Source organism: Vombatus ursinus, unplaced genomic scaffold (genome assembly GCF_900497805.2).
Source record: "Vombatus ursinus unplaced genomic scaffold, bare-nosed wombat genome assembly UNPS02014770.1, whole genome shotgun sequence".
NCBI lineage: Eukaryota > Metazoa > Chordata > Mammalia > Diprotodontia > Vombatidae > Vombatus > Vombatus ursinus.
Genome location: NW_020954548.1, coordinates 30738902 through 30765974, shown reverse-complemented (window position 1 = coordinate 30765974; position 27073 = coordinate 30738902). Strand labels below are relative to the sequence as shown.

General features: G+C 38.5%; 1 protein-coding gene across 2 annotated transcripts in view; it reads left to right on the top strand.

The window, feature by feature from the left end:
* The first annotated feature begins 3320 nt into the window (after positions 1 to 3320).
* Positions 3321 to 27073, top strand: part of NSMCE1 (NSE1 homolog, SMC5-SMC6 complex component) — a 62883-nt gene continuing 39130 nt past the window's right edge. The window contains exons 1-2 of one of the 2 annotated variants that reach the window (XM_027862649.1): positions 3321 to 3421; positions 11880 to 12011. In XM_027862649.1, coding sequence (XP_027718450.1) covers positions 11894 to 12011 — 118 coding nt within the window. In that variant the 5' untranslated portion in view covers positions 3321 to 3421; positions 11880 to 11893. Of the gene's footprint in view, positions 3422 to 11876; positions 12012 to 27073 lie in introns of both variants that reach the window. The other variant, XM_027862650.1, reaches the window with a different exon arrangement.

Sequence of the window (27073 nt, the reverse complement as noted above, 5' to 3'; positions counted from 1 at the left end):
CTTGGGCCTAGAATCTGAAGTAGAGCTTCCTCTACTCTTGACTCTGCCCCTGGAAATTTCAGCTAATAATTTCTTGACTTGCCTTACTGATAATTTCCTCAAATGTGAAGGAACACAGGGAAATTCTATCATGCACCTGATTCCCAGCAACGTGGAGGAACTGGCTGCATTAGTGGAACTGATGTGAACCTTGGAGGTAGGCGGAAGAGAGTGTGATTATATCATCTTAGGGTTAGGAGTTGCAACAGAGAAAAGTCAAGAATACTTTAACCTACACCCCAGTAGCGCTTCCTATAAAATGTGTGTTGTTATGGTGAATATCCACACAAGATTTTAAGACTTACAGAACAATGGCTTGAGGGAATGCATTGATAGATATCTCTAGAATACTGCCCACCCTCTCTTAGGGGACACTCCTGCCTTGAAGGGAAACAGGAAAAGGGACCATAAGACTGGTAGATATATTCTCCATGGAGAGAGAGGGATACCACACTAGAATTCTATCTCTTTGTCCACCAAAATATTGTTGGTGTAGGGGCAAAATTTTAAGGGTCAAGCTACTTCTCTGGCCACCACTTCTTAAAGGGGGAAGGTAACCAAAGACGGACTTAACTCTTTTCTACAAATATTAGTTAACACAAAAAAACCATCACAGACAGTGAATAGCAAGTAAACTCATTTATCCAAGCAAATAGCGAATAAAATAGAAGAAATTCTACAGATTGGAATATACCAGAAAATACACAAGAATGATGTAAGTCGGCTGATATCTTGTTTAACCAAAAGAGAGGTATCAATCTCACCCAAAGAAATTTTGTGAAGTCTCTAAGGAAGCAGGATGGAAATCAGGAACATGCTGAGGCTCCACATTCCCTTACATGTTTGCCCCGTCCAAATTCTTTTTCTCCTCTCTCCCTGAAATTTATGTCAAAGAGACCCTGGACCTACTCACGTCCTCTTATGAAGACAGAATAAACAATGTTGCTCCTCTCCAAAGCCCTCAAGGCAGCTTTGCTCCTCACACAGGGAATGAAATAATAGCTAACATTTATATAGTGTTTGCTATGTGCCAGGCACAGGAATGTGCTAAGGGCTTTGCAATTATCTCATTTGATCCTCACAACATCCCTGAGAGGTAGACACTATTATTATTTCTATTTTACAGATGAGGAAACTGAGGCAAAAGAGAGGTTAAATGACTTGCCCGGGGTCACACAGCCAGTATCTGAGTCTACTTAATTCTAAGCCCAGCGCTCTCTCTGCTGTGCCACCTAGCTGCCCCAATTATATTACCTTTTTTTGACTGTCATGGCATTGTTGATTTATATTGAACCTGTGGTCCACTAATATCCTCAGGTCTTTTTCTCTCTCTTTTTTTTTTGTTTAGTCATGCTACTTGTGCTTTTGATTTTTTTTTTTTTGCCCCCAAGTGCATTATATTTTTCCTATATTTCACCTTGCTAGAGCTGATTCATCATTTTAGCCAACTGAAATTATTTTGGATATTGATTCTACTCTCTAATGTATCAGCTTTGCTCAAGGTCATACTGTAAGTGACCTTGGTTAGAACCCAGGTGTTTTTATTTTAAGTATAGTGGTCTTTTACTCCATCTTGAATTTGGTAGAGCTGTGTGAGATAAAGTTGGAGGAGTAGGTCAGAATCTGACAGTGAGGGTCCTTGAATGTCAGCTTATTGAGTATTGGTATGCAGTAGGGAGAGATTAAGTTTCTTCAGAGTTGGGGATTTATGTACCCTCTTCCCCTTTTTTATACTTCTCAGTATAGCAATGAGTCCTCCATTACAATGTTGGTCAATCAACAAATGTTTGTTGAATGACTAATCTATGATAGAGATAACACACAGTAAAGAAGTGCTGAGATTAGGAGACAGGGCTTTAATTTGTTGTATGACTGAGAAATAATTTTTCCTCTCTGGGCTTCAGTTTTCTCATTTGTAAGATATGGGGGTTGGATTAGATAATCTCTAAAGCAGGAGTGCTTAACCTTTTTTGGTGTTGTGCACCCCTTTGGCAGTCTGGTGAAGCCTGTGGATCCTTTCTCCGACTAATGTTTTTTAAATTCATAAAATAAAATACATAGGATTACAAAAGGAATCAGTTATATTGAAATTAACATGTAATTTTTTCCCATTCAAGTTCATAGATCCTCTGACATCTATGCACAGATAGATTTTGGGATTATGGATCCCAGGATAAGAAACTCTGCTGTAAAGTTTCTTCCAGTTCCTAACTCCGCCTTTCTTTGATACTATGTGCTTTGATACTACCCTGTGAAACAGTACCACAATATATGCTTTCCTATTAAATAAATAATTTCATATTAAAAATGAACCTAAGGGATATGATATGAGAGAGGTCTGATAAATATGGCCTCTAAGACTTGGATTCTATTTGTTTGAAAGAATTTTTTTGTTTTAATTTTTCTGACATTACTGCTTCAAGCATGGTATTTGATCACTGAGTACTCCCTCTACAGAGGCAGATTAAATCACTCTTTAGCTTAGGATATGATCTTTGAAAGTCTCTAAGCTGAAAATATTTGGCCACCATAGTTTTTGGAATATATGTAATATACATATATGTATACTATATACATACATGTATATACATACATGTATATGCATGCATATTATATATAATATATACTCTACTATATGTATATTATATATAAATTTGTTTGTACATAGCTGTTTGCGTGTTAGGGTGTGAGCTCCTCCAGAGCTTTCTTTCTAATCCCCAGTACTTTGCCCAGCGCCCAGCACACAGTAGTCAATTAATATACGCTTATTGACTTAACTTGATTTTTATGGCCCTACTTTAGCACTGACTTTCCATGTTCCATACACCTACCAGCCAGACGTCCCATGCTCTGAGGTCCTTCCCAGCTTTGACATCCCATGTTCTACGTTCCTTCCCAGCTCTGACCACCCCTGTTCTAGATCTCCTCTCAGTTTGGTCAGACCGCGTTCTAGGTCGTCCCTCAGCTCTGACAGCCCCTGTGTGTTCTAGGTTCCCCCTTCAGCTCTGACACTCTTTGACACTCTTTGACACCGACAGTCTCGTGTGAGGAAGCGAAAGTATATTCCTTCCCCTTCCCACACACCACAACATCCGGATGAGCGCAGGGAGGCAGGGGCTTTGGTAGGCGGCTACTGGCGGAAGCGTGGGTGTCTCCGAGGCCGCGCCCGTAAAGCCAATGCCGCGTCTCCATAGCAACAGCATCGCGCCCCCTTCCTTTCCTCCTCAAATTCTCCTTCAGGTGTCCAGGAAGCCGGAAACGGAAGTGCGTAAGCAGCGCGGCCCCTTGGAGGGGGCCTCTCAGGGGCGGCTTCTTGGTATTGACCAATGGGGAAGCCGCTTTCCTCTTGGTCCCGCCCCCTCCCTCTGTAGGAACGCGCCAGGTACCGGGTCTAGTATTTGGGGACGGCGGTGGACCCGGGACGGGTTCTGTGGGGTGGAAGTGGCGGGAAGGGGTTGGGGCTACCGGAGGGGCGGGGAGCGCCAGGAGGCGAGGAATTGGGAGCTAGTTATCCGGAGTCACTGGGCTCTGGATGTCCGAGTTAGAATTCGAACCTGGGGCCCGCGGTGGCAAGCCCCGGCGTCTTTCCGCTGCCGCTGGGGAAGGGAGGGCGGGCGCGTAGTAGGCGCTTAATAAATATTCCTTGACTGATCGGTAGGGTGTAGAAGCCCGTGCGGCCTTAGATGGAGCATGGTCTGTAGAGCTGGAAGGCACTTTAGATATCATCTAGAATTAGATCGCCACCCATTTCTCAGAGGTCGAAACTGAGGCCCATGGAGAGGAAGACACACATGGATTCAGGGCAAGGCTGGGACTAGAACCCAGTTCTTCTGAGTGTCAGGCCTTTCTGCCATACCACCCTGCAGGACATACCCGTGGCTTCCCGGCTTCCCTTTTTTTTTCTCTAAGGTCCACCTCCAGTGTGATATCTTTTAAGTTGCTTGACATTCCTCATCAACATTTCAGGAGATAACCCATAATGGTAGTAGTCCAGTCAAATATTTGCATTTCCCTTCTTAGACTCAGCATACTCAGCTCCAGAGACTGGAAGAATACCCTTGAAAAATGACATGGAGACCCATAAACATTACAAGCAGGTGGAGAAAGAGACGAAAAGGGACATTCTCCAAGTAGAAAGGAAATAGGATAAAGCTGGGTCTAGAATAAAGTACAAGGTCCGTTCCAGCTCTAATAGTTTATAAATCGATTCAGCAAGTATTTGTTAAAACACCTGTTGTATTCAAGGTGTGCTTCTGACTCCTGGGGGATATAAAGGTAACATTACATCTAGATTCTTCCATTAAGGAGCGTACTGTATGTAACTGATGCATGTAACTGATACAAATTAGAAAATGATTAATACATGGGAGAAGTCAAATTGGTTAAATGAGTAGGTCAGGGTCTTACCCAAACTTTGTATCTCACCCATTGTCTAATGTGGAACCCTACATGTAAGTAATGGAGAGCTAATAAATGTTCATTCAGCTGAGTAAACATGAGGAATCACTTCTAGTTGAGTTCAGGGAAAGTGTCTTGGATGAAGTGGCCTTTGAATTGTTTTTTGAAGGAGAGGAATGATGTCAATAGGCAGAAACTGAGCTGGGTATGTGAAATGGAGGCAAAGAGCCACTCTTATGAGAAATGGGACTGACCACTTGTTTAACTAAGCCAGAATGCACAGATGAAGTACTGTTAGGCTACAAAAGTAGATCATAGCCTGGTTTTGAGGGTCCTTGTGTGTCTGGTGTTTGCATAAGGGCTTGGGGAGCCCTTAAAAGTTTTTGATTATGGAAATGATGATGTTTTGATATGTGGATCAGAAAGGTTTATGTGGTAGCCTTAGGGTATACTATTCTTAGGGAGTAAGAGAAGCCAATTCCAGGGATTGAAAAAGATCAGTCAGAGGCAGGAAGACAACTGGGAAGGAGGGAACAGTCTTGTGAAAGACTAGTGAACAAAGTATGAAGGAGGAATGAGTGATTAACAGTGTCAAATGCTGCAGAGATGTCTAGGAGGGGCCTGAAATAAATGATAGGTTGGAGAAAGGAAGAACTAGAGGTGTGATTAATATAGTAAATGGTCTAGGTGAGAAATAATCAGGTCATGAATAGGAATTGGAAAGGAGAGACAAACATGAAAGAAATTTCAGATGTAGGATTTATGCAATGCTTAGCACAGTTGCTGGCCCATAGTAGATATTTAATAAATGCTAGTAGACTTGATTGAATTTGGCAACTAATTGTGAAGTATGGAAGTGAGGGAAAAGTCTAGAATAACTCAGAGGTTTCATTCTGGGTGATGGAGAAAATTGGGGTACTATTGATAGAAATAGGAAACCAGCAGGAGGAGCAGGTTTTGAGGGAAAGTTGATAAGGGACATCTTGTGTTTTGGGTCATGGCAGGATATCCAAGTAGAGATGTCCAGCAGGGAGTTGGAAATGTGGGTGAGGAAGAGAACTAACTAATTATTTTTGAATGTTAGGTGCTAAAGTTATTTCTTCATATTGTATTCAAGAAGACTAAGGTTTGTGGGAGTAGAGGGGTGACCACTACAGCACACAGATGCTTTGGGGAAGGGGAGAGAAAGAAGGCCTGAGGCCAACCATAAACAAAGCCCTTAAGATATCATGACAGAGTATTAAAAATAGAGGGGACCTTAGAGATCATCTAGTTCAAGTCTTTCATTTTACAGAAGAAGAAATTGAGGCCCCAAAGTCGTGAAGTGATTTGCCAAAGGTCACAGAAGAAGGCAGGCTTATTCAATTCTTACTAAAATTGAGGATGACCTGAAGTCATATGGGCACAAATCTCATAGACTCAGATTGTTACACCTGGAAAAGATCTTAGGAACTCACCTGTCCAAACCTATCATTTCAGAAAGAGAGAGACAGAGGTCCAGATTTAATGTCAGAGCAGGGACTAGAACTCTTAGCACTTATCACCTGACTCTTAGGTTAGTGCCATTTCAGCAAGGTTGTTTAATTTAGATCTGTGATAAGGCCAAGGTTCACTCAGGCACACTGGCCTCTCCCAAAAGTGGGCCCCTAGTTTTATGACTTGGGATAAGCGGCTGAATGGGAAGGGTGCTTCTTAACTTTGACTTCAAGATCACTTTTACAATCCAGCAATCTCCTTTCAATAGGGTGTTGGGCCTGCTCCTGTCTGTGGTGGGGTGGAACGCAGGCAGTTGAAGGGTTAAATCTTTACTATGCACACTTAAGCTCCCCTATCACTTCACTCAGGAGCCTTGGCCACTGACAGGTAATGAGGTGACCTGCTGGTTAGTCATCTCCTCTTACGCCTAAGCTAGGTCAAAATTTGTTTTTGCCAAGTGGTAGCCTCCATCTTCTCTTCCCCCTTCCTATGGTAAGATGTTTATCTTATCTTCCTCCTATCTTCTTCTCTCCTAATATGTTACCAGGCTTTGGCCAACTCTTTCACCATCTTCCTTAGAAGAGTACAATTAATATCAGCAGTCTTTAAATTTTTGACCTTAGGAAAAGCCTCAGTCACACCACCCTAATTTCAGCTCTGGAGAATTTGGCTTTGGATAGTGGTTGAACCAGATTTGTCAGGCATTTGCCAATATGGGATAATTGAAGCTGCGAGGGTGGAGATTTGAGAAGAAATTGGTCAGAGGCAGGAAGAAAACTGTGAGGGATGGAGCAGTCCTGTGAAAGACAAGGGAAGAAATAGGAAAGAGGAGTGGGTGATTAATAATGTCAAATGCTGCAGAGATGTTCAGGAGGGGCCTGAGAAAAGGCAGTTATTAGTAACTTGGAAAGGACCATATTATAGAGTAGAGAAGGTAGAGACAAAAGAGCTGAGGGTTGGAGAATGAAGGGTAGTGAGTAAGTAGAGGCAGTGAGGGTGGACTAGACTATGCTATCTATAATTGTAGCCATGATAGAAAGGGGAGAAATTGGATGATCACTTGAGGGGTAGCAAGGTCAAGGGGAGGATTATCTTTACTTTTTAAAGATAAGGAAAAGCTGAGCATGTTGGTAGGTCTAGGGGAAGGAACTAAAGGAAGGGAGAGATTGAAGACAAGCTGGAGCAAGGCTCTAGAAAAGGAATTCTTTACCTGGAGTCTATTAAGCTATTAAAAATTTTCTTTCGATGATTGTATTTCAATATAATTGGTTTCCTTTGTAGTGCTATATATTTTTTAATGCACTTGAAAACATTCTGAGAAGTGATCAGTAGGTTTTACCAGACTGCCAAAAAGGTCCATGACGCAAAAAAAAGGTTATGAATCTCTGGTCTAGAAGAAATGAGAGAGGATGGTTCTGAATGAAATAATAGGTAGCAACGGAGTAGAGGTGGATTTAAGAAAAATACTTGTAGAAGCTGAATCAGGCATAAAGTCATAGAGTGTAAGAGACAGAGAGGACCTTAGAGGGCATCTTACATGTGTTTGTGCTATATAAAATTATTCTAACAGGCAGGTCTTTAAGTTAATCCATCAATAAATTTGCCATGGACAGGCACTGCAGATGGACAACAGACTGAACCCAGAAGAAGAGAAGGAGACAGGGTTCCCCTCCATTATTTAGCAAAGTCTAAAAGTCTTCTTGTCAGATAGGTTGTAAAGGAATTCTTTTTCAGCTATGAACTGGACAGTGGACTGCCAATGAGGTCACCCCCAGCTCTGAAATTCTCTGATTCTATGGGGTTGGATGGCATTTGTAAAATTGTACCACACTTAGAGGGCATCTGGTCCATTTCTCTCATTTGACAGTTAAAGTAACAGAAAAATAAAGTGATTTGCTCATGATCACACAGTAGGATATTGACAGAGCTAGAGTGAGAACCCAGTTTTCCAATTCACAGTTCAGGACTCTTTCCATTATATCATACTGCCTGTCACTAATAGATATGCCAGGAGATACTCAGATTTATTCCCTGGGCTTCTCTAGTCTCCATACTGCTGTTACTAGTCAGGAGCTATGGCGCTACATCTTTTATATTAAACAGTTTGTTCTTTTAATGTCAGGATAATAGCCTATGTAATACTTGTATTAGAATTATTTGCCATCTTTTTCCTATACCCAATGCACATGGCTTGGAAGCCTCCCTTTATATCAGGTAATACAGAGAGGTGAATTTTTTTTTTTTAAAGCAGTTGGGGTTAAGTGACTTGCCCAGGATCACACAGCTAGTACATGTCAAGTGTTTGGTCTGAGGCCGGATTTGAACTTAGGTCCTCCTGACTTCAGGGCTGGTGCTCTATCCACTGTGCCACCTAGCTGCCCCTTGTAGGATATTCTAAGTGGAGGGTATGTGACCTGTTCAAAAATATTTCAGTAAAATAGAAAACCATTCCCCTATAAAACAAAAAAAAAGGCACTCACCTATTCTGTGACAATCGAAGACTTGAGTCTGTTTACTCTTCACTTGGAATCAAGATAGTCATTTTATAATAGGAGCCAAAGAACAAATGAGTTTTGTGCTAGGTGAAGGTCATCATTATTCCTATTGTACTGTTCTTAATGTATTTACTATTAATTGAGTAGTAGCAGTGCTTCAGATCTGAGAGGTTGCTTAATTATATATGATCCTTATCTAGTAGATTTGTAAATTGGACAGATAGAAGATGGAAACATGGGAAGAGGATGGAAGTAATTGGTAACATTTTTATAACCACTTTAATGTTTACAGTTTACTTTGCTCACAACAACCCTGAGAGCTAGGTAGGACAAGTATTATTATCCTCATTTCACTGATACCCAAAGAGGTGACTGGCTAAAGGTCAGTCAGTGTTGGAACTGGGATATGAATCACAGATATCAAGTTGAAAGCTCTTTTGAATTTTGAATTGCTGCCATGATCTGGTAGTCTCAAGTATTTATCAACGCTAAATTTGTTTTGGTTATTTTTGAGGATGTGGTCAGTTCTAAGGTATCATTTAGGAAAAAATAAAGATGGCAGGTTATTAAATGGTTCTTTTTGCTTTTGCAAAACTGTCCACGCAATTTTGGTTGGATAGATGCGACCTGCAAAATTCCATTTCTGAAGCTTCATCCTGAGCCTGAAACTGGATATGCCTTATCTTGCAACAACAAAAAGTGTGTGTTGGTAATGCCTACATGACAAGCATGGAAAATTGACATTTCTTTAAGACAGAAGGGGATTAAAGGGTAATGTGTCTGACTCTGAGGCTTCAGAGTTCTGTTCTTTTGGAAAAAGGCTTTGCTGATTTGTTAACTTTTGTTACTTGGATACCTATATGGATCTCTGTTCTCACTGATGTGAGTATTCCCTCCATAAATGCAGATTGCAACCCATTCATGCCTTCTGTGCAATTCTTGACTCTGTCCTCAAATAAATCCTCTATAGAGGACAGCCTCAGTTCTCTGGAAGGTTTCACCTGGGATGTTTGACATTTTGTGGCTATCATTACAACACTTGTTCTGTCATCTTTTTCTCACTATATGATCAGCTTTTGTCCATTGACAACCATACGATTCCCTGGATACATTTTGTATGCTATTTGTTGCATAAGGTCATCAAAGGCAGTATGCTACAACTTTCACTTATTGTATGTATTTCCACTGCCTCATGGGGCACCTGCAGTTTTGTTTTTTAAGAGAAAGTGGTGTTTGATGATTTGATACCATAAGCATCATTGGAGGAATTTTGTTATAAAGATATATTTTTTTTTTGTTTTGTGTTGTTTCATGGGTTTTTTTTTTTTGTTTGTTTGTTTGTTTTTGGTCAGGGAAGAAGATTGGACGTTGAAAATGTGGTACAATTTTACAAATGCCATCCAACCCCATAGAATCAGAGAATTTCAGAGATGGTGGTGACCTCATTGGCAGTCCATAGTCCAGTTTATAGCTGAAAAAGAATTCCTTTACATCATATCTGACAAGCAGACTTTTAGCCTTTGCTAAATAATGGAGGGGAACCCCATCTCCCTCTCTTCTTCTGAGTCCAGCCTGTTGTCCATCTGTAGTGCCTGTCCATGGCAAATTAATTGATGGACTAACTTAAAGACCTACCTGTTGGAATAATTTTATATAGCACATACACATGTCATTATATATTTTGATAAACTGTATGTCATAGTCTAGACAATGGGCCTCATTTTCCTCATCTATAAAATAATACATTGGATTAGATGATCTGTAAGGTTCCTTGTAGCTCAAATTCTATCCTTTCTCTAAGCTCTAAGTTTAGTGGTAACTTCAGATAATAACAATAAAAACAATACTGATAGGATAGCATTGTTATATGAAAAACTAGGAGAGTTAGTGGTAGTTGTAAGCATGAATCTGGATCAGAGAGGTTAAATGAACTACTTATAATCATGCAACTCATGAGCATCAGAATCTGGACTAGAGCCTAGGTCTTATGATATTCAACTCCACTGTTATTTCCACTAAAGTAGTCTGCCTTTCCTTACTTGAATTCAAACTGGTTCTATGGTGATCACAATTTGAATCTAAAACCGGGAGAGACCAGGTATAAACCACTTCTATGAGAAACTATTTCTATAAAAGCTATTTCTTATCATAGGTCTAGAGCAAGGATTCTTAACTTGGGGTCAATGGACCACTATGGGGCTATGGATAGATTTCAGGAAGTCTTTGGACTTGGATGGGGAAAAATTATATCTTTATTTTCTCTAACATATAACTGAAATTTAGCATTTCCTTCAGTTATTTCAAAACATTATTCTCAGAAGGAGGCAATAGACTTCACCAGACTGCCAAAGGGGCCCATGATACAAAAAGTTAAGAACTCCTGATCAAAACCAACCTCATTGAGGAAACTGAGGTCTAGAGAGTCAGATAGCTAAATACCAGTAGATCCTTTACCAAACTGCTAAAGGGGTCTATGACGCAACAAAGATTAAGAATGTCTGATTTAGAGTGGGAAGGTCAGCTGGTCCAGTCCTCTCATTTTCTACATGAGGAACATAATGCTTAGAGAGGTTTAGTGACTCTAGTACCGAGAGTGTAAGTGACTGAGACAATATTTGAACCTAGATCCTCTGATTTCAAATCCATTTCTCCTTCTACTATTTCTATTCTGTTGTGGTACTCCTACTATAGGCTCTACCATACTACCTTTACTCTGTGTTTTCTTCACAGAATGGAGATGAATGACCCTGAGTTTTCAAAGGTTATGGACCCAATGATAGACTGTTATCCAAAGACTAGCCTAAGTTTGGGGAGACTTATTACCTTATTGGATTGCTACAAGTTAATGAATGTTTTTTGGCCATAGTGACTCATGAAGATTGTCTGCTAAGGCATGGAGGTGTTGCATTCTGTGCTGGTGGAGGGAATAGGCACATGAATAAAATTATATATAATGAAACTTTTGCATTTCTCAATATGCTAGGTATTGTGGAATGGAAACAAAGAATAAGAGTCCCTGACCTCTTGGAGCTTAAATTTCAGTAGGAAGATAAGGCATTTACACAAATCATTATAATACAAGTTATAATATGCTGTATTCAGGTTCAAGTGATCATTCTGGACGGGGGGAATATGAAAGGTTTCTTAGAGGAGTTGGTAGTTGAGCTGACCTTTTTGGTGGAGTTGGAAGGGTTGAGCTAGGGCTTATTAGAAGTGAAACAAATTTTAAGTAATTTAAAACTTACCCTCTCTTTCTGCAATTTTAGAACCATGCCACTCTGAAAGACAATTGTTGAATTATATGGGGAAATAAGTACAAAATGGGAAGATGCTGAGATCCTTTATAACATGAGGAACTTGATTAAAGCATCACATTTTATCTTCTAAACTTCGTGAACAACTTTGAAACAGTATTTTGTATTTGCTCTAAGATGGCTAATGCTCACCCATCTCTTTTGCCTTCCCAAGCAGAGGACAGTATCACCATGGCCAGCCGCATGACTGATAGCCATCGTCGATTCCTCCAGGTACTGATGTCTAATGGAATAATAGATGCACCTGAGGCAAGACGGCTACATAGATTTTTCTGTGAGCAGCATAAAGGTGAGTATGACTCCTTGGAAATCCTGAAAGTAGCAGTAAGGTGGTAATTAATGACTAGTTAAATTTTGGGCAGTGGGAAGCCAATGACAGTTCTTTAGCAGGGAAGGGACATGATCAATGTACATTGAGAAGATTAGTCTGGACATATTGTGTAGGAGGGATTAGAAGGGGAGAGATCTAAGAGACCATTGAGGAAGTTTAGGTATGACATAGTAAAAAATGAACAAGGACACTGGAAGCCAGAAAAGAAAGGAGGGAACAGGTGAAAGGAAAATTTTATGGAGGGAGGATTTGATGACTGATGGGATTTATGAGATGAGGAAGAAGGAAGAGATGAAGATGATTCCAAGGTTCCAAGCTTGAGATCCTTGGGAAACTGGTTATGCCATTGTTAGAGTTAAGGAAGTCTGGAAGAGGAATAGGTTTAAGGGTAAAAAAATGGACAAAGAACCATTGGCTTAACTTTTCAAGTAAATGTATGTTGATCATATAGTATGTGTAGACCCTGAAGAAAAGGTAAAGAAAACACAGCCTCTGTCCTCAAGCTTTCACTGTTTTCTTAACTCACTAAAGTGACCTCATCATTCCACCACAACTGCTTACTCTAAAGTTACCAGTGATCTTCTTATTGTCTAATCTAATGGCCTTTTCTTTTTCCTCATTCTTCTTGACCCCCCTGCAGCTTCTGACACTGTTGTTCACCCTCTTCTCTTTGATATTCTCTCCTTTCTAGGTTTACTATCTCCTGGTGGTTCTCTTTTCTAATTGTTCCTTCCAAATGTCCTTTGCTGGATCTTCATACAAGTCTTGCTAATCATGGGTGTTCCACAGGGCTCTTTCCTGGGCCCTCTTCTCTTTTCTCTCTATATTGTTTTACTTGGGCATCTCATGAGCTTCCATGGATTCAGTTATATCTATGCAAATGGTTCTCAGATCTATTTATCTAACCCCAACCTCTCTGGTGATCTCCAGTGTTGTGTCTCCAACTGTCTATTGAGCATCTCAAACTGGATGTCTCATAGACATCTTAAACTTAGCATGTCTAAAACTAAATTCATTATCTTTTTCCCCAAACCCTTTCCTCTTTGTAACATTCCTGTTACTGTTGAGAGCACCACCATCTTCCCACTCACCCAGCCACACAATCTAGGTGTCACTCTGGACTCTTCCCTTTCTCCCCACCATTCCAGCTTGTTACCAAGCTTATCAATCATACCTTTGTGATCTGTCATACATGCCCCTCCTTTTCTCACCTAACTCACCGTCCTAACACAGACCCTCATAGCCTCACACCTGGACGATTACAACAGCCTCCTGGTTGGTCTCCCTGCCACAAATCTTTCCCAACTCCCAACCATTGCTCCATTCAGCTGTCAAAGTGATCTTTTTTAAGTGCAGGTCTGACCGTGACCATGTTACTGACTTTGTTACCTTCTACTCAAAAAACTCCAATGACTCCTGGTTGCTTCTAGGATCAAATAAAAAATCCTCTGTTTGGTGTTCAAAACCCTTCATAACTTCTTTCCTCCCCCCATCTTTCTAGTTGTCTTAAACCTTATACCCTTCCCTTCCTCCCCCAGCCCATATTCTGTGACACTGGCTTCTTTGCTGTTCCTTGAACAAGTCACTTCATCTCCTGACTCTGGACATTTTCGCTGGCCGTCCACCATACCCAGAATGTTCTCTCTACTTATTTCTGCTTTCTAGCTTCCCTGGCTTCCTTCAAGTCCCAACTATAATATCTTCTACAAGAAACCGTTTAGAATCCTCCTTAATTCTAGTGCCTACTCAGTTGAATATTTTCAATTTGTCCTGAATATGTCTTGTTTGTATGTAGTTGTTTGCATGTTGTGTCCCTCATTAGACTGTCAGCTTCTTGAGGGCAGGGACTGTACTTTGCCTTTCTTTATATTTTCAACACTTAGCACAATGCCTGGCTCGTAGTAGGCACTTAATATATGTTTATTGACTGACTGATAGACTCTAGGATCTATAGTCTGATAGAATTTTTTTCTTTAAAGAACATTTTAATTTTGATCTCTTTCCCTAATTCAGGGCCCTTCTTTTGGTAATACTTCCTATTGAGCTCCAAATTGAAAGTGCAGGATGTGAGCTTCAGTGTTGGTGGGGGAGTTTGACAGTGGCTAGGAAGAAACCATTTGATGACACTGCTAACTTTAAAAGTATTTTTGCTTTCATTTGACCTTTTAAGTTATGATCTAATTCAGGAAAGTCCTCTAGAACTTGTCCTTGGATTGATTTATTCATATTTTTCTTGACATATTGGAGTACTAGAAAGATGTTAGGATGGTTAGGGAGCAGACTTTGCAAATATGTTTTTCTCTTTTGTTTCAACAAAAAACCTGTTCTCTGTGATCAGCTCTTAGTGTAAAGGATTTGAGAAACTGGAGAAATGTTATTTAAAGTGAAGCTAACACTGAGCAAAACCAGTTTTGTTAATTTTTTACATTTGAAGATATGCCCAGGAAAATCCCCTTTTATAAACTGGAAAGACTATTCAGTTTCTGAGAGAAATGTGAAAGAAAGAAGAGAAATTGAAACTGTAAATTATTCTTACAGAAATGATGGCCTTTCCTAGAGTATTTGGACAGCTTTTAAAAATGCACCCTACTATGTGGTGTTAATTTTGGATCTCCTTTATCTTTTGTGTTGTCTTTCACTTTGGAAATATATCCCCACTCTTTCTGACAAGTTATTTGAATTGTTTTTTTCTTGGCTATTACAGTAGCCCACTAATGGTATTTCTGTGTCTGTTTATTCTCCATTCTTCACAGTGATATATAGAGAAATTATTAAATGCTTTTTTGTGTTCTGGGAACCATACTAAACATCAGGGATGCAAATACAAGCAATTAAGACAATTCCTGCCTTTAAGGAGCTTACCTTCTCGTAAAGGAAGACAATCCATGAAGGGGTTCTGGAAGGTGGTGTTGGGGGGGGGTGTATGCATAGTCACATGGTATAGAGATGGTAGGGAAGAGGCATTGTAGAGGACTACATCAGAACAAGATGAGCTAAAAGCTGCCCTATCAGAGCCTGACTTGCCGAGGTCAGTGTCCAAGATACAGATGAGAGGGAGATTAAGATGATAGCAGGCACGTAGGCAGCATGGTGCGGAGATGGGAAGTTACTCTGATGCCAGATAATTCTCATGGCACTGATCATGTCTCTTCCCCTATGCCAGCCCTTCCATGGTTTCCATTTATTTACTAAATAAAGTCTATACTCCTTAGCTTGATATTTAAGGACTTAGACAATCTGACATGATCCTCTTTCTCTCTTCCTATCTTCTAATACTTCGCTTCATGTTCTCAATGCCTCAGGAAGAATGAATTACTCATTTTTTTACCCATTCATGGATTCCCAGAGCTGAAAGGGACCCTAGACATCATCTTTTCCAACTTGTACCTAGAGTAGAATTGCCTTGATAGCATACTCAGTAAATTTTATTCAGCCTTTGCTTGGAGACTTCCAGTGAATGGCAATTCACTACCACCCCAGGCAGATCAGTATTAACTGTTAAGAAAGTTTTGTTTTATTTTTTAATATCAAGGCTATATTGCCTATTTACAGCTTCCACTGATTGTTCCTTTTGGTTTATGGAACCAGAAGAACAAATCTAATCTTCTTTATGACAGCTCTTCACGTACAGCTCTTCACAACAGTGATGCTGCCCACTGTTCATCTTTTAAAATTTTTTTCTTTTTTTTAATGAACTTAATAGACATTACAAACACAAACATTTCAAAAGAAAATGAGCAAAAAAGGGAATTGTGTATGGAATCATAAGTTTCCATTATAGTTTTGTAAAATATATCTTAAATTTGGTAATAAAATTTCCCTGTTTATGTCCCCTTCTAAACTTCCTTTTGTTTTCTTTTGTGTTTTAAAAATATTTTATTGATGGTCTTTTCTTTCTTTTCTGCATCTCTGTCACTATCTACAAACACTCCTCCATGCTCCCCCTCCCCCAGAACAAATAGAAACCACTCTTGTGACAAATAAATATAGTTAATAAAAACAAACCATATTGACCAGGGATGGGGAGCCTTCAGCCTCGAGGCCACATGTGGCCCTTTAGGTCCTCAAGTTTGACAAACTCAGAAGTTTGGATTTAGTCAAAGGGCCACACTTGAGGATCTAGAGGGTCACACGTGGCCTTGAGGCTGCAGGTTCCCCATCCCTGAAATTGACTATATTTGAAAACATGTCTTGGGGGCAGTGCCAAGATTGTGGAGTAAAGGCAGGAACTTTCCTGAGCTCTCCTAAATTCCCCTTCCAAACAACTTTAAAATAACTCCTTGAAATGAATTCTGGAGCCACAGAACCAACAGAATCTTGGGGTGAAACAATTTTCCAGCCAAGGACAACTTAGAAGGTTGGCAGTAAAGGTCTGTCCCACCGAGGTGAGAGTGGAGTGCAGTTCAGCACAGGCCATCCCCGACAAGTCCGTAGCATGCCTTGGAGATGACTGAATCTGCAGTGGTGGCTTCTGGAGCTCTCAGCCCACAGATAGTAAGGGGTTGGACAGCTGGTCAGAAGGAGATTACAGAGGACCCTTTGCTGGCTCTGGGTACAAGACTATGTTTCATTGCCCTTATACAGTTCTGGGTCTCAGTCTCAGGGTGAGGAGGAGCACTAGCAGGAGCAGGAACCCTGGTTGAAGTTCCAGAGTGGAGAAGAGTGCTTATGGTTGCTCACAGACTAAAGCACAGGCCGGAAGAGCAGTGACCATGCCTCTCTTTGGATCATACACCTTGGAAGAACTGAAAACTTACAGACTTCCGGAGCTAACTCTGAAAACAGCAGCACCAAAAAAACCCTGAAGCTTGGTATAATGCCCTCTCTATCCCAGGAGCAGAGTTCAACTTTAATATAAAGTTAAAAGTCAAGAAGTACTCTGGAAAAATGAGCAAATAACAAAAAAAAGAAACTGATCAGAAAGATATTATGGTGACAGGGTTGATCAAAACACAAACTTAGAAGACAACAAAGTCAAAACTGCTACATCTAAAGCCTCAAAGAAAATTAAGAATTGACCTGAGGCCACGGAAGAGCTCAAAAAGGATTTTAAAAATCAAGTAAGAGAGGTAGAGGAAAAATTGGGGAAAGAAATGATAGTGATGCAAGAAAATCATAAAAAAAGAGGCAACATCTTGGTAAAGTAGGCACACACAAAAAAACCTGAAGAAAATAACACCTTAAAAACCAGAATAGGTCAAATAGTAAAAGAGGCACAAAAATCCACTGAAGAGAAGAACTCTTTAAAAAAGCAGAATTGGCCAAATGGAAAAAAAAATATACAAAAATTCACTGAAGAGAAAAACTCCTTAAAAAGTAGAATTGGCCAAATGGAAAAGGAGGTACAAAAGCTCACTAAAGAAAATAGCTTAAAAATTAAAATTGGTCAAGTGGAAGCTAATGATTCTATGAGACATCAAGACACAATAAAACAAAATCAAAAGAATGAAAAAATAGGAAAAAAATGTTAAATATCTCATTGGAAAAACAGCTGGCCTGAAAAATAGATCAAGGAGAGATAATTTAAGAATTATTGGATTACCTAAAAGCCATGATCCAAAAAAGAGTCTAGACACTATCTTTCAAAAAATTATCATCAAGGAAAACTGCCCCAAATATCCTAAACAAGAAAGTAAAATAGAAATTGAAAGCGAAGGTAAAATAGAAATCTCCTGAAAGAGATCCCAAAATGAAAACTCCCAGGAATATTATAGATAAATTCCAGAGCTCGCAGGTCAAGGAGAAAATATTGCAAGTAGTCAGAAAGAAACAATTCAAGTATTGTGGAGCCACAGTAAGGATAGCACAAGATTTAGCAGCTTCTACATTAAAGAATTGGAAGGAGGCTTGGAATGTGATATTCCAGAAGGCAAAGGAGCTAGGAGGTAGGTAGAGTCACCTTCTCAGCAAAACTGAGTATAATCTTTCAGAAGAAAAATGGTTATTTAATGAAATAGAGGACTTTAAGCATTCTTGATGAAAAGACCCGAGCTGAATAAAAAATTTGACTTTCAAATACAAGATTCAAGAGAAGCATAAAAAGGAAAAATAAACAGGAAAAAGAAATCATAAGGGATTCAGTAAGGTTAAACTATTTATATTCCTGCATGGGAAGATGAAAGAAAGAAGGATAAATGGGGAAAAATAGGATGGAGGGAAATACACAGTTAACTATGAAAAAAATTTTATATCAAGTTTCTTTGATAAAAGTCTCATTTCTCAAATATATAGAGAACTGAGTCAAATTTTTAAGAATATAAATCATTCCCTAATTGACAAATGGTCAAAGAATATAAACAGGAAGTTTTCAGATGAAGAAATCAAAGCCCTCTGTAGTCATATAAAAAATGCTCTGAATCACTATTGATTAGAGAAATGCAACTTTGAGGCACTTCCTCATACCTGTTAGATTGGCTGATATGGAAAGGAAAACGACAAATGTTGGAAGGGAAGTGGGAAAATTTGGATACTAAAGCATTGATTCATCCATTCTGGAGGGCAATTTGGAACTGTGCCCAAAGGACTGTCAAACTGTGCATACTCTTTGACTCAGCAATACAGCTACTAAGTCTGTATGTCAGAGAGATTAAAAAAAAAAAGAGAAAAAGGACCTACACGTACAAAAATATTTGTAGTGGAGGTGGCAAAGAATTTGAAATTGAGGGAATGCTCATCGGTTGGGGAATGACTGAACAAGTTGTGGTACATGATTCTGATGGAATACTATCGTGCTATAAGAAATGACAAGCAGGATGCTTTTGGGAAAACCTGGAAAGATTTAGATGAATATGGAAAATGAAGTGAGCAGACCCAGGAGAATAGTGTAGACCCAGGAAAATAGAATAACAGCAATATTGCATAATGAACAACTGTGAATGACTTAGCTATTCTTAGCAATACAGTGATCTAAGACAATTCTGAAGGACTTATATGAAAAATGTTGTCACCTCCAGAGAAAGAACTGATAGAGTCTGAATGCAAATTGAAGCATAATTTTTTTTTTTTTTTGGCTAGGCAATGGGGTTAAGTGACTTGCCCAGGGTCACACAGCTAATGTGTCAAGTCTGCTCTGAGACTGGATTTGAACTCAGGTCCTCCTGACTCCAGGGCTCTATCCACTGCACCACCTAGCTGCCCCCAATGAAGCACACTTTTAAAAACTTTATTTTTCTTGTTTTTTTGTTTTTGTTTTTGGTTTTTTTTTGGTCTGTGTTCTCTGTCACAACATAACTAATATGGAAATATGTTTTGCATGACTGCACATGTATAACTACATCAAATTGCTTGCCTTCTCAAGGAGTGGGGAGAGAAGGGAGGGAGGGAGATAATTTGGAACTTAAAATTTTAAAAAATGTTAAAAATTATTTTCTCATGTAATTAGAAAAATATATATTAATTAAAAAAAAACACCTCTCATTCCATATCTGTAGTCTTTCCCCTCTCTTTGAAAAAATGGGAGGCTTGCTTTATCACTAGGCCTCTGAAATCTTTTTTTTTAATTTAAAATTTTTTTTTAGTTTTCAACATTCACTTTTATAAGATTTTGAGTTCTAGATTTTTTCCCCTTCTTTCCCTCCTCCCTCCCCAAGACAGCATGCAATCTGATATAGACTGTACAAATACATTCATATTGAACCTATTTTCACATTAGTCATGTTGTAAAGAAGAATTAGAACCAATGGGAGAAACCACGAGAAAGAAGAAACAAACTAAAAAAAGAAAAAAAAAGAGAGAGAAAGCAAATAACATGCTTTGATCTGCCTTCAGACTCCATGGTTCTTTTTCCGGACAGCATTTTCCATCATGAGTCATTTGGAGTCGTCTTGGATCCTTGCATTGCTAAGAAGAGATGAGTTTATCAAAGTCATCGCACATTGTGGCTGTTGCTGTGTACAATGTTCTCCTGGTTCTGCTCACTTCACTCAGCATCAGTTCATTCAAATCTTTCCAGGTTTTTCTGAAGTCTGCCGGTTCATCATTTCTTATAGCACAATAGTATTCCATTACATTTATATACCACAACTCATTCAGCCATTCCCCAATGGATGGGCTTCATCTCAATTTCCAATTCTTTGCCACTGTAAAAAGAACTGCTGTAAATATTTTTGTACATGTGGGTCCTTTTCCCCTTTTTATGATCTCTTTGTGATACAGACCTAGTAGTGGTATGGCTGGATCAAAGGGTATGCACAGTTTTATAGCCCTTTGGGCATAGTCCTCAATTGCTCTCCAGAATGGTTGGATCATTTCACAACTCCACCAACAATGCATTAGTGTTCCAATTTTCCCACATCTTCTCCAACATTTGTCATTTTCTTGTTTTGTCATGTTAGCCAATCTGATAGGTATGATGTGGTACTTAATTTGCATTTCTCTAATCAGTAGTGATTTAGAGCATTTTTTCATATGACTATAGATGGCTTTAATTTCTTCATCTGAAAATTGCCTGTTCATATCCTTTGACCATTTATCAATTGGAGAATGACTTGTATTCTTATAAATTTGACTCAGTTCTCTATGTATTTTACAAATGAAGACCTCAGGTCTTGACTGGTAACTGCATTGGTCAGAGAGAGGTCTGGAGCCTTTCAAAGTAATTTTTTCCTTCCATTATTGTAGATGTTGTGTAAGTTGGCCAGGTTTTGCTCATTTCACTTATTACTTCATATAGGTTTTTCCATCTTTCTCTAAAACTATTACATCTATCATTTTTTATGGTGTAATAACATTTCATTACATTTACATACTGCATTTTATCTGGCCATCTTTTTTCTAGCCCACGCATCCTTCAGCTGGTCCTTATGAGGTCTGATCTTTCACAGTTCTGCTAGCCCATTAACTTATCAATGTCTTCCCCAAAATGTGGTGCCTAGAACTGTCCGTGATCCCCAGATGTGGTCTGAACAGGACAAAGTCCAGTGGAACTATAATGTCCCTATTCCTGGACGTTATGCCTGCCTTAAGGCAGCCTAAGATCACTTGGGTTATTTTGGTCCTTATATCATGCAGTTGACTTGGATAGAATTTGAAATCCATTAAAACTCCTAGGTCTTTTTCAGATTAGTTGTTTTCTAGCAATGCCTTCTGCATTTTGTACTCTTGAAACTGATTTTTTTTATGTCATCTGTCAATTTGAGAAGCTTATCATCTGTGCTTTTATCCTGAGACGCTCTACTAAAGACCTCCTGCTGAGTTGACAACTTCATGACTGCTCTTTGCATCCAGCCATTCAAAGTTCTAAATATACTTAACTGTACTATTACCCAACTTTCCATCTTTTTCCTAAGAATGGCATGAGAGACCTGTCATTTGCTTTGCTATAATCTAGCAAAATATAGCTACAGTATTCACCTATTCTACCACTTTGCTAACTCTGTCCAAAAAGAAAATAATGTTGGGTTGGCAAGACTAATTCTTGATAAAGCTATACCGACTCTTTATGTGATTTATGCTTATGTTTTCTAGATGATTGTTCACAGTATCTTTATTGTATTTAAGTGTTTTTCTAGGACTCAAAGTCAAGTCCACTGGCCTATAATTTGCACATTGTCTTCACTGTTCTTCAGTTGAAACATTTGCGCTTCTCCATTCTTATAGTATCTCTTATTTTTCAGTCTTTCAAAGAGAATTAACAGTGACTTACAAATCTTATCTGCAAGTTTTCACTCTTTTTAAAGTTTTGAGAATTTAAAATGTGGAGATCTATATCCTATGACAAAAAATAAGAAGAGAAATAAAAACTGTTCAGCAAAACTGCCTAGCACATCAGCTTAGTTTGAAAGCATGTATATTATATAGCACCTCTAGCTCTTCTCTGCCTCTATAAAGAAAGGATGGAGAAGCATTTTCTTATCTCTTCTTTGAATTCGAGCCTGGTCATTATAATTATATAGTTTTCAGTTGTATGTGCTCCTCCCCCTGCCATTTACTTTGTTGTAGTCATATAGAGTGTTATTTTTGGTTCTGCTTTCTTCCCTTTACATCCATTCATCTTAATCTACCTGTGTATTTAGGTTTATTACTTCATTTGCCACACTAATATTCCATTATATTAATGTGCCAAAATTTGTTTAGCTATTCCCTAGTCAATGGGCAACTGGGAACTTTGTTTCCGGTTCATTACTAATGTGAAAAGTGCCACTATAAACATTTTGGTGTATAAAACCTTTCTGCTTTTGTTCTTCTTGGCATCATTGGATCATAGATTTGGAATTCAAAGAGACCTTCGAGACCATCAAGTCTGACTTCTTCATTTTACAAAGGAAGAAACTGAAGAGGCTCAGAGAAGTTGATTGACTTACCTGGGGTATATGCTTAGTAGTGCCATCTTTGGATTAGAGAATGTGGACATTTTAGTCAGTTTCTTAGCATGATTCTGAGTTGCTTTCCAGAAATATTGGAACCATTCTTAGTGCATCTTTTAGGGGTGGGGCCCAGCTCAGGCCAATTCCCTGGGAGTTAGATTTGGCCTGCTAGACCTGGAGATGGGCAGATTCAAGTTTAAATCTGACCTTAGATACTTATTAGCTGTTTGACTTTGGGTAAGTCATTTAACTTCTGTCTACCTCAGTTTCTTCATCTGTAAAATGGGAATTTAAAAATCTATCTTCCAGGTCTCTTGTGAGAATAAAATGAAATAATATTTGTAAAGCACTTTACAAACCTTAAAGTGCTGTATAAATGCTAGCTGCTATCATTATTGTTATTGTTATTGTTATTATTGTATTGGAACAGAATGAGACACTTGTTGGTCTTTCAGCAGCTATCAAAACGAGATTTACTTGGCCATAGTAGGAGGATAATTGATTCGGCTCAGGGAAGCTGAATGCTTGCCTGAATGATCCGCTAACCAAGCACCAGGGAGCCCCTAGAGCTCTCTGAGCTCCTCATGGCTGATTTGTATTCAGGAGACAAGAAAGTGATTTGTCCCCAGAGCCAGTCAAGTCTTGAGGGTGGTCTCAGTACCTTTTAAGGAAAAACTATCCTATCCTAATGAGAATAGAGGCAGGAGTTAGGATGTTGCTCCTACCATAGTATTGGCATGACTGCCTTTCCTCCAACATTGACTATCCCCAACTTTTTTCATCTTGGTCAGTTTACTGGATGTGAGATGGAACTCAGAATTCTTTCGATTTGTATTTCTCTTATAATTGAGTAGAACAATCTTTTGTATGGTTGTAAATCATTTGGAGTTCTTTTGAGAACTGTTTATTCATCTCCTTTGACCACTTATCCATCAGGGAATGAATCTTGATCTCATATATATGTATTAATTCCGTGTATATTGTGGATATCAGACAGTTTTCAGAGATTTTGATGTAAAGATTTTTTTCCCCCTTTATTCTAGTTGCATGATTTTGATCAGTTAAAAGCTTTTCAATTTAATGTAATGGAAGTTATCTATTTTATCTTTTGTGATTAATGATGTTGGACTTGGTTGATATATTGGTTTATTTTACTATTTTTTTTTCTATTTTTTATTTATTATAAGGGATGTCTGGGGTTGGGGTGGGATTGGGGACAATGGTGGGAAGTGATATCTTAGGAAATGTGGGTGATGTAAAAACAAAATATCAATAAAAATGAAACGATTTTCTCTCTGGCTGTAGCTATGACAAATGTACCTAGTATAGTCCTATTCTAATTTTGTAAAAAAAAATACATATATATATATATGTGTGTGTGTGTATGTGTATATATGTATGATATATATTATATGATATCTATATACATATTATATATATATGACTTTTAGTATTCCTGTCATTTATCTGTTTTTAGTTTATTATTATTAGTTCTTTCACTACCCTAGGATATGGTTCATCTGTGTTAAGTTAAGTCTTTGGTCATAATGTCTGGTTTTTTTTTTAATGTAGACTTACTGAACAAATATAGAAAGATTATACAGCATGACTCACAGTAGGGAGCAACTGAGGCTTTTTTAAGCTGGGGAATGAAATCGTTAGAACCATGCTTTAGGAGGATTATGTCGGTGGCTTTGTGAAGGATATATGAGAGAGGGGAGATACTAGAAGCACAGAAACCAATTAGGAAATTATTGCAATAATCTAGGCAAGAGGAGATGAAAGCCTGAAATAGGATGCTATGTGAACAGTGTAAAAGGGACAGATGCCAGAGATGTGGAGGCAGGATCAATAGAATGTAGCAACTGATATGGGGTTATGAGGGAGAGGAAAAAGTCAAGGATGACTTGGAAGTAGTGAACTCAAGGTAAGCAGCTGTGGTCAAGAGGAAAGAGTAATAAATTTGGAGTGAGAAGATATGGCTTCACACCGTGACTTTGTTACTTGCTACTTGTGTCACTTCATTGCTCTGGGCCTCAGTTTCTCCATCTGTAAAATGAAGGAGTTGAACTAGATGACCTCTCAGATGCCTTCTAACTTGCAATCCTATGATCCCTACAAACATAGGTTATCGGGAATCGTGGTTCCCTCTATTGAAACAGAGAAGTTCAGAGAAAGGACTCAGGGGAGAAGATTATGTGTTTGGTTTTGGGCATAGTGAACTTATGTGTCTACAGAACACTTGGATGGAGATATCCGGGGGGAGGAGGGGTTGATGATATGAGACTGGAGTTAAAGAGCGATAATTGTGTTAGATCCACAAATTTGGGATTCATTTGCTTAAAGCTGATATGTGAATCCATAGGAACAGATGAACCGACCAGGGAGAGAACAGAGAAAGAAGAAAAGAGAGGAGGGCTCCCTCAGCTGCAGTGTTGAGCGACATCCAGCCTTAGGGGGACAGAAAACAGATGATGAACCAGCAAAGCTGACTGAGAGGGAGAATAGCCTAGAGAGGGAGAGCTTCTGAGGGTGGCTGAGAGTGTCAGCAGTGGTCAGCTACAAATACTTTGTCATTTTTACATCATCCACTGCAGTGAAGAGGAGTAAAACTGTCAGGCAGGGTAAAAGCAGAGAAGGATGGGTAATATATTGATGACAAAACTAGAGTCAAAGAAGTCTGGACAGGTAGAAATACGGGTTGAAAGCAACAAGATGAAATTGAATAATTATGATAAACATTTTAATTTACATAGTTCTTTGTAAGGCATTTTCATTTTTTACCCTCCAAAGAAGCTTATGAGATCCATGGTACAAAGGATTCTCTTTGTCTTACAAAGTAGGGAGCTGAAGATCAGAGATGTGAAATAGCTGGTAAATGTTAGTGCTTTTCCCAGCTGCAGCCAGGCTTCCCAAATTCAGTGCTTTTTTTTTTATACCACATCATATAGTCTTTCTCAGAAATGATCATAAAAAGACATTAATTTAACATTTTAAGGTTTATAAATTGCTTTATATATATGATCTTATTTTATAAATAAAAGTCCTGTATGAATGTAAAGTCCTATACTTAGGTTCAAAAAATAAATATCACAACTAGATGAGAAGAAATACATTGGAATATCTATTATTACAGAATTTTTATGGAAGTGTTCAAAGACTTTGTAGTCTTTTTATTTTTTAATAAAAATCTTTATCTGCCTATATATCAATTTGTTTCATGTTTAGTAATTATTTAGCTTATCTAATTTATGTAACTATCTTTAATGTCTGTGTATATGTTTCAGGTACAATGGTAAGGAACCTTTAATATTGGTAGATGTATTAAAAGCATTAATATTATATCAACAATGATGTTTCTGACATTTTAATTGAATATTTTATCTTCAAATATGATATAATCTGCAAATAACTTTTTTCCACAAAAAGTTGATGAATGTTACAGAGTCCAAGAAAGTTTGCCTGGAGTATTAATTATTTTATGGGAGGGTTTTTGTTTTTTTTTTTACATTGCTTATTAACCAGGAAAGCAGTTTCAGAAGTAACATTCTAAAGTACAACTTGATGAATCTTTCTGTGTGCTGAGTTTTACCATAGACAATTACATTCTAAGTACCATAGGGTGTCTAGACTGAGAGGGAAAACAAAATTAGACTTCTCAGCCACAAGAATAGCTTTTTAATTTTAAAGTAACTTTTATTTCTATTTTGCTGACCTGGAACTGGCCAAGTTAGAGTCAGTTCTTACAGCACTGAACTAAGTCAGAAGATTTGGGATTGTGTCCTGACTGTCACCTGAAAGAAGGCATTTAAATTCTCCGAGTCTGTTTCCTTATGTGTAAAATAAGGGTAATAACACATGTACTATCAATTAGTTAGTCAGTAAACACTTATTAAAGGGCTGCTCTGAGCGAGGCACTGTGCTAAGTGCCAATAATCTCAGGGCTATTGTGAGAATCAGATAACAGAAGGAAAGTATGTGAAGGGAATTTATATCCATAAGTTGTTAATAATAATAGTTTGGCTGCTTTTGGAGGGGAGCAGTGGAATTGACTAACTTCTATATTTGATTTGATGAGTTAAATTTAGTAAGTATTTATTGAGTGTCTACTACAGGTTTGGCACTGAGATAGTGAAAAGCCAGATCATGTAGAGGGAAGAGCTCAGGCCTTAGACTCAGAAATGTAGGTTTGAACCCCACTTTAGACCCTTTTTAGTTGTACATCTATGGGTAAGTCACTTAAATTCTCAGAGCTTTGGTGTCCTTATCAAGAAAATGGGGATAGTTGTACTTGCATCATTCACCTCCCATAGAGGGTTAGGAAAAGTGCTTGGTCAACTTTAAAGTGCTGTAGGAATGTGAGTCTCTCATTCTCAAAGAGGTTCCTGAATCTCTGCTTTCCCTGTTATCCCTCTCTTAGATCCAGGAATTATTTGTACAAGGCTTTGTAACATATATATATATATATATAATGTTGATATCTCAGTTTGAGTGTTTGTGTGACATTTTGGGAATTAAAATTTGATTCACTTTAGTATATTCATTAAACACTTGCTGTGTGTAGAGTACTACAAGGAATGAATAAAATTAAACATTTAGATAAGATGTTGTACATGCCCTTATGAAGCTTATAGTCCAGTAGAGTGACACAAACCATGTACAAATAACTAAAATACAAAATAATATATAATAAAAATGCACTGTAGGTATAGACAG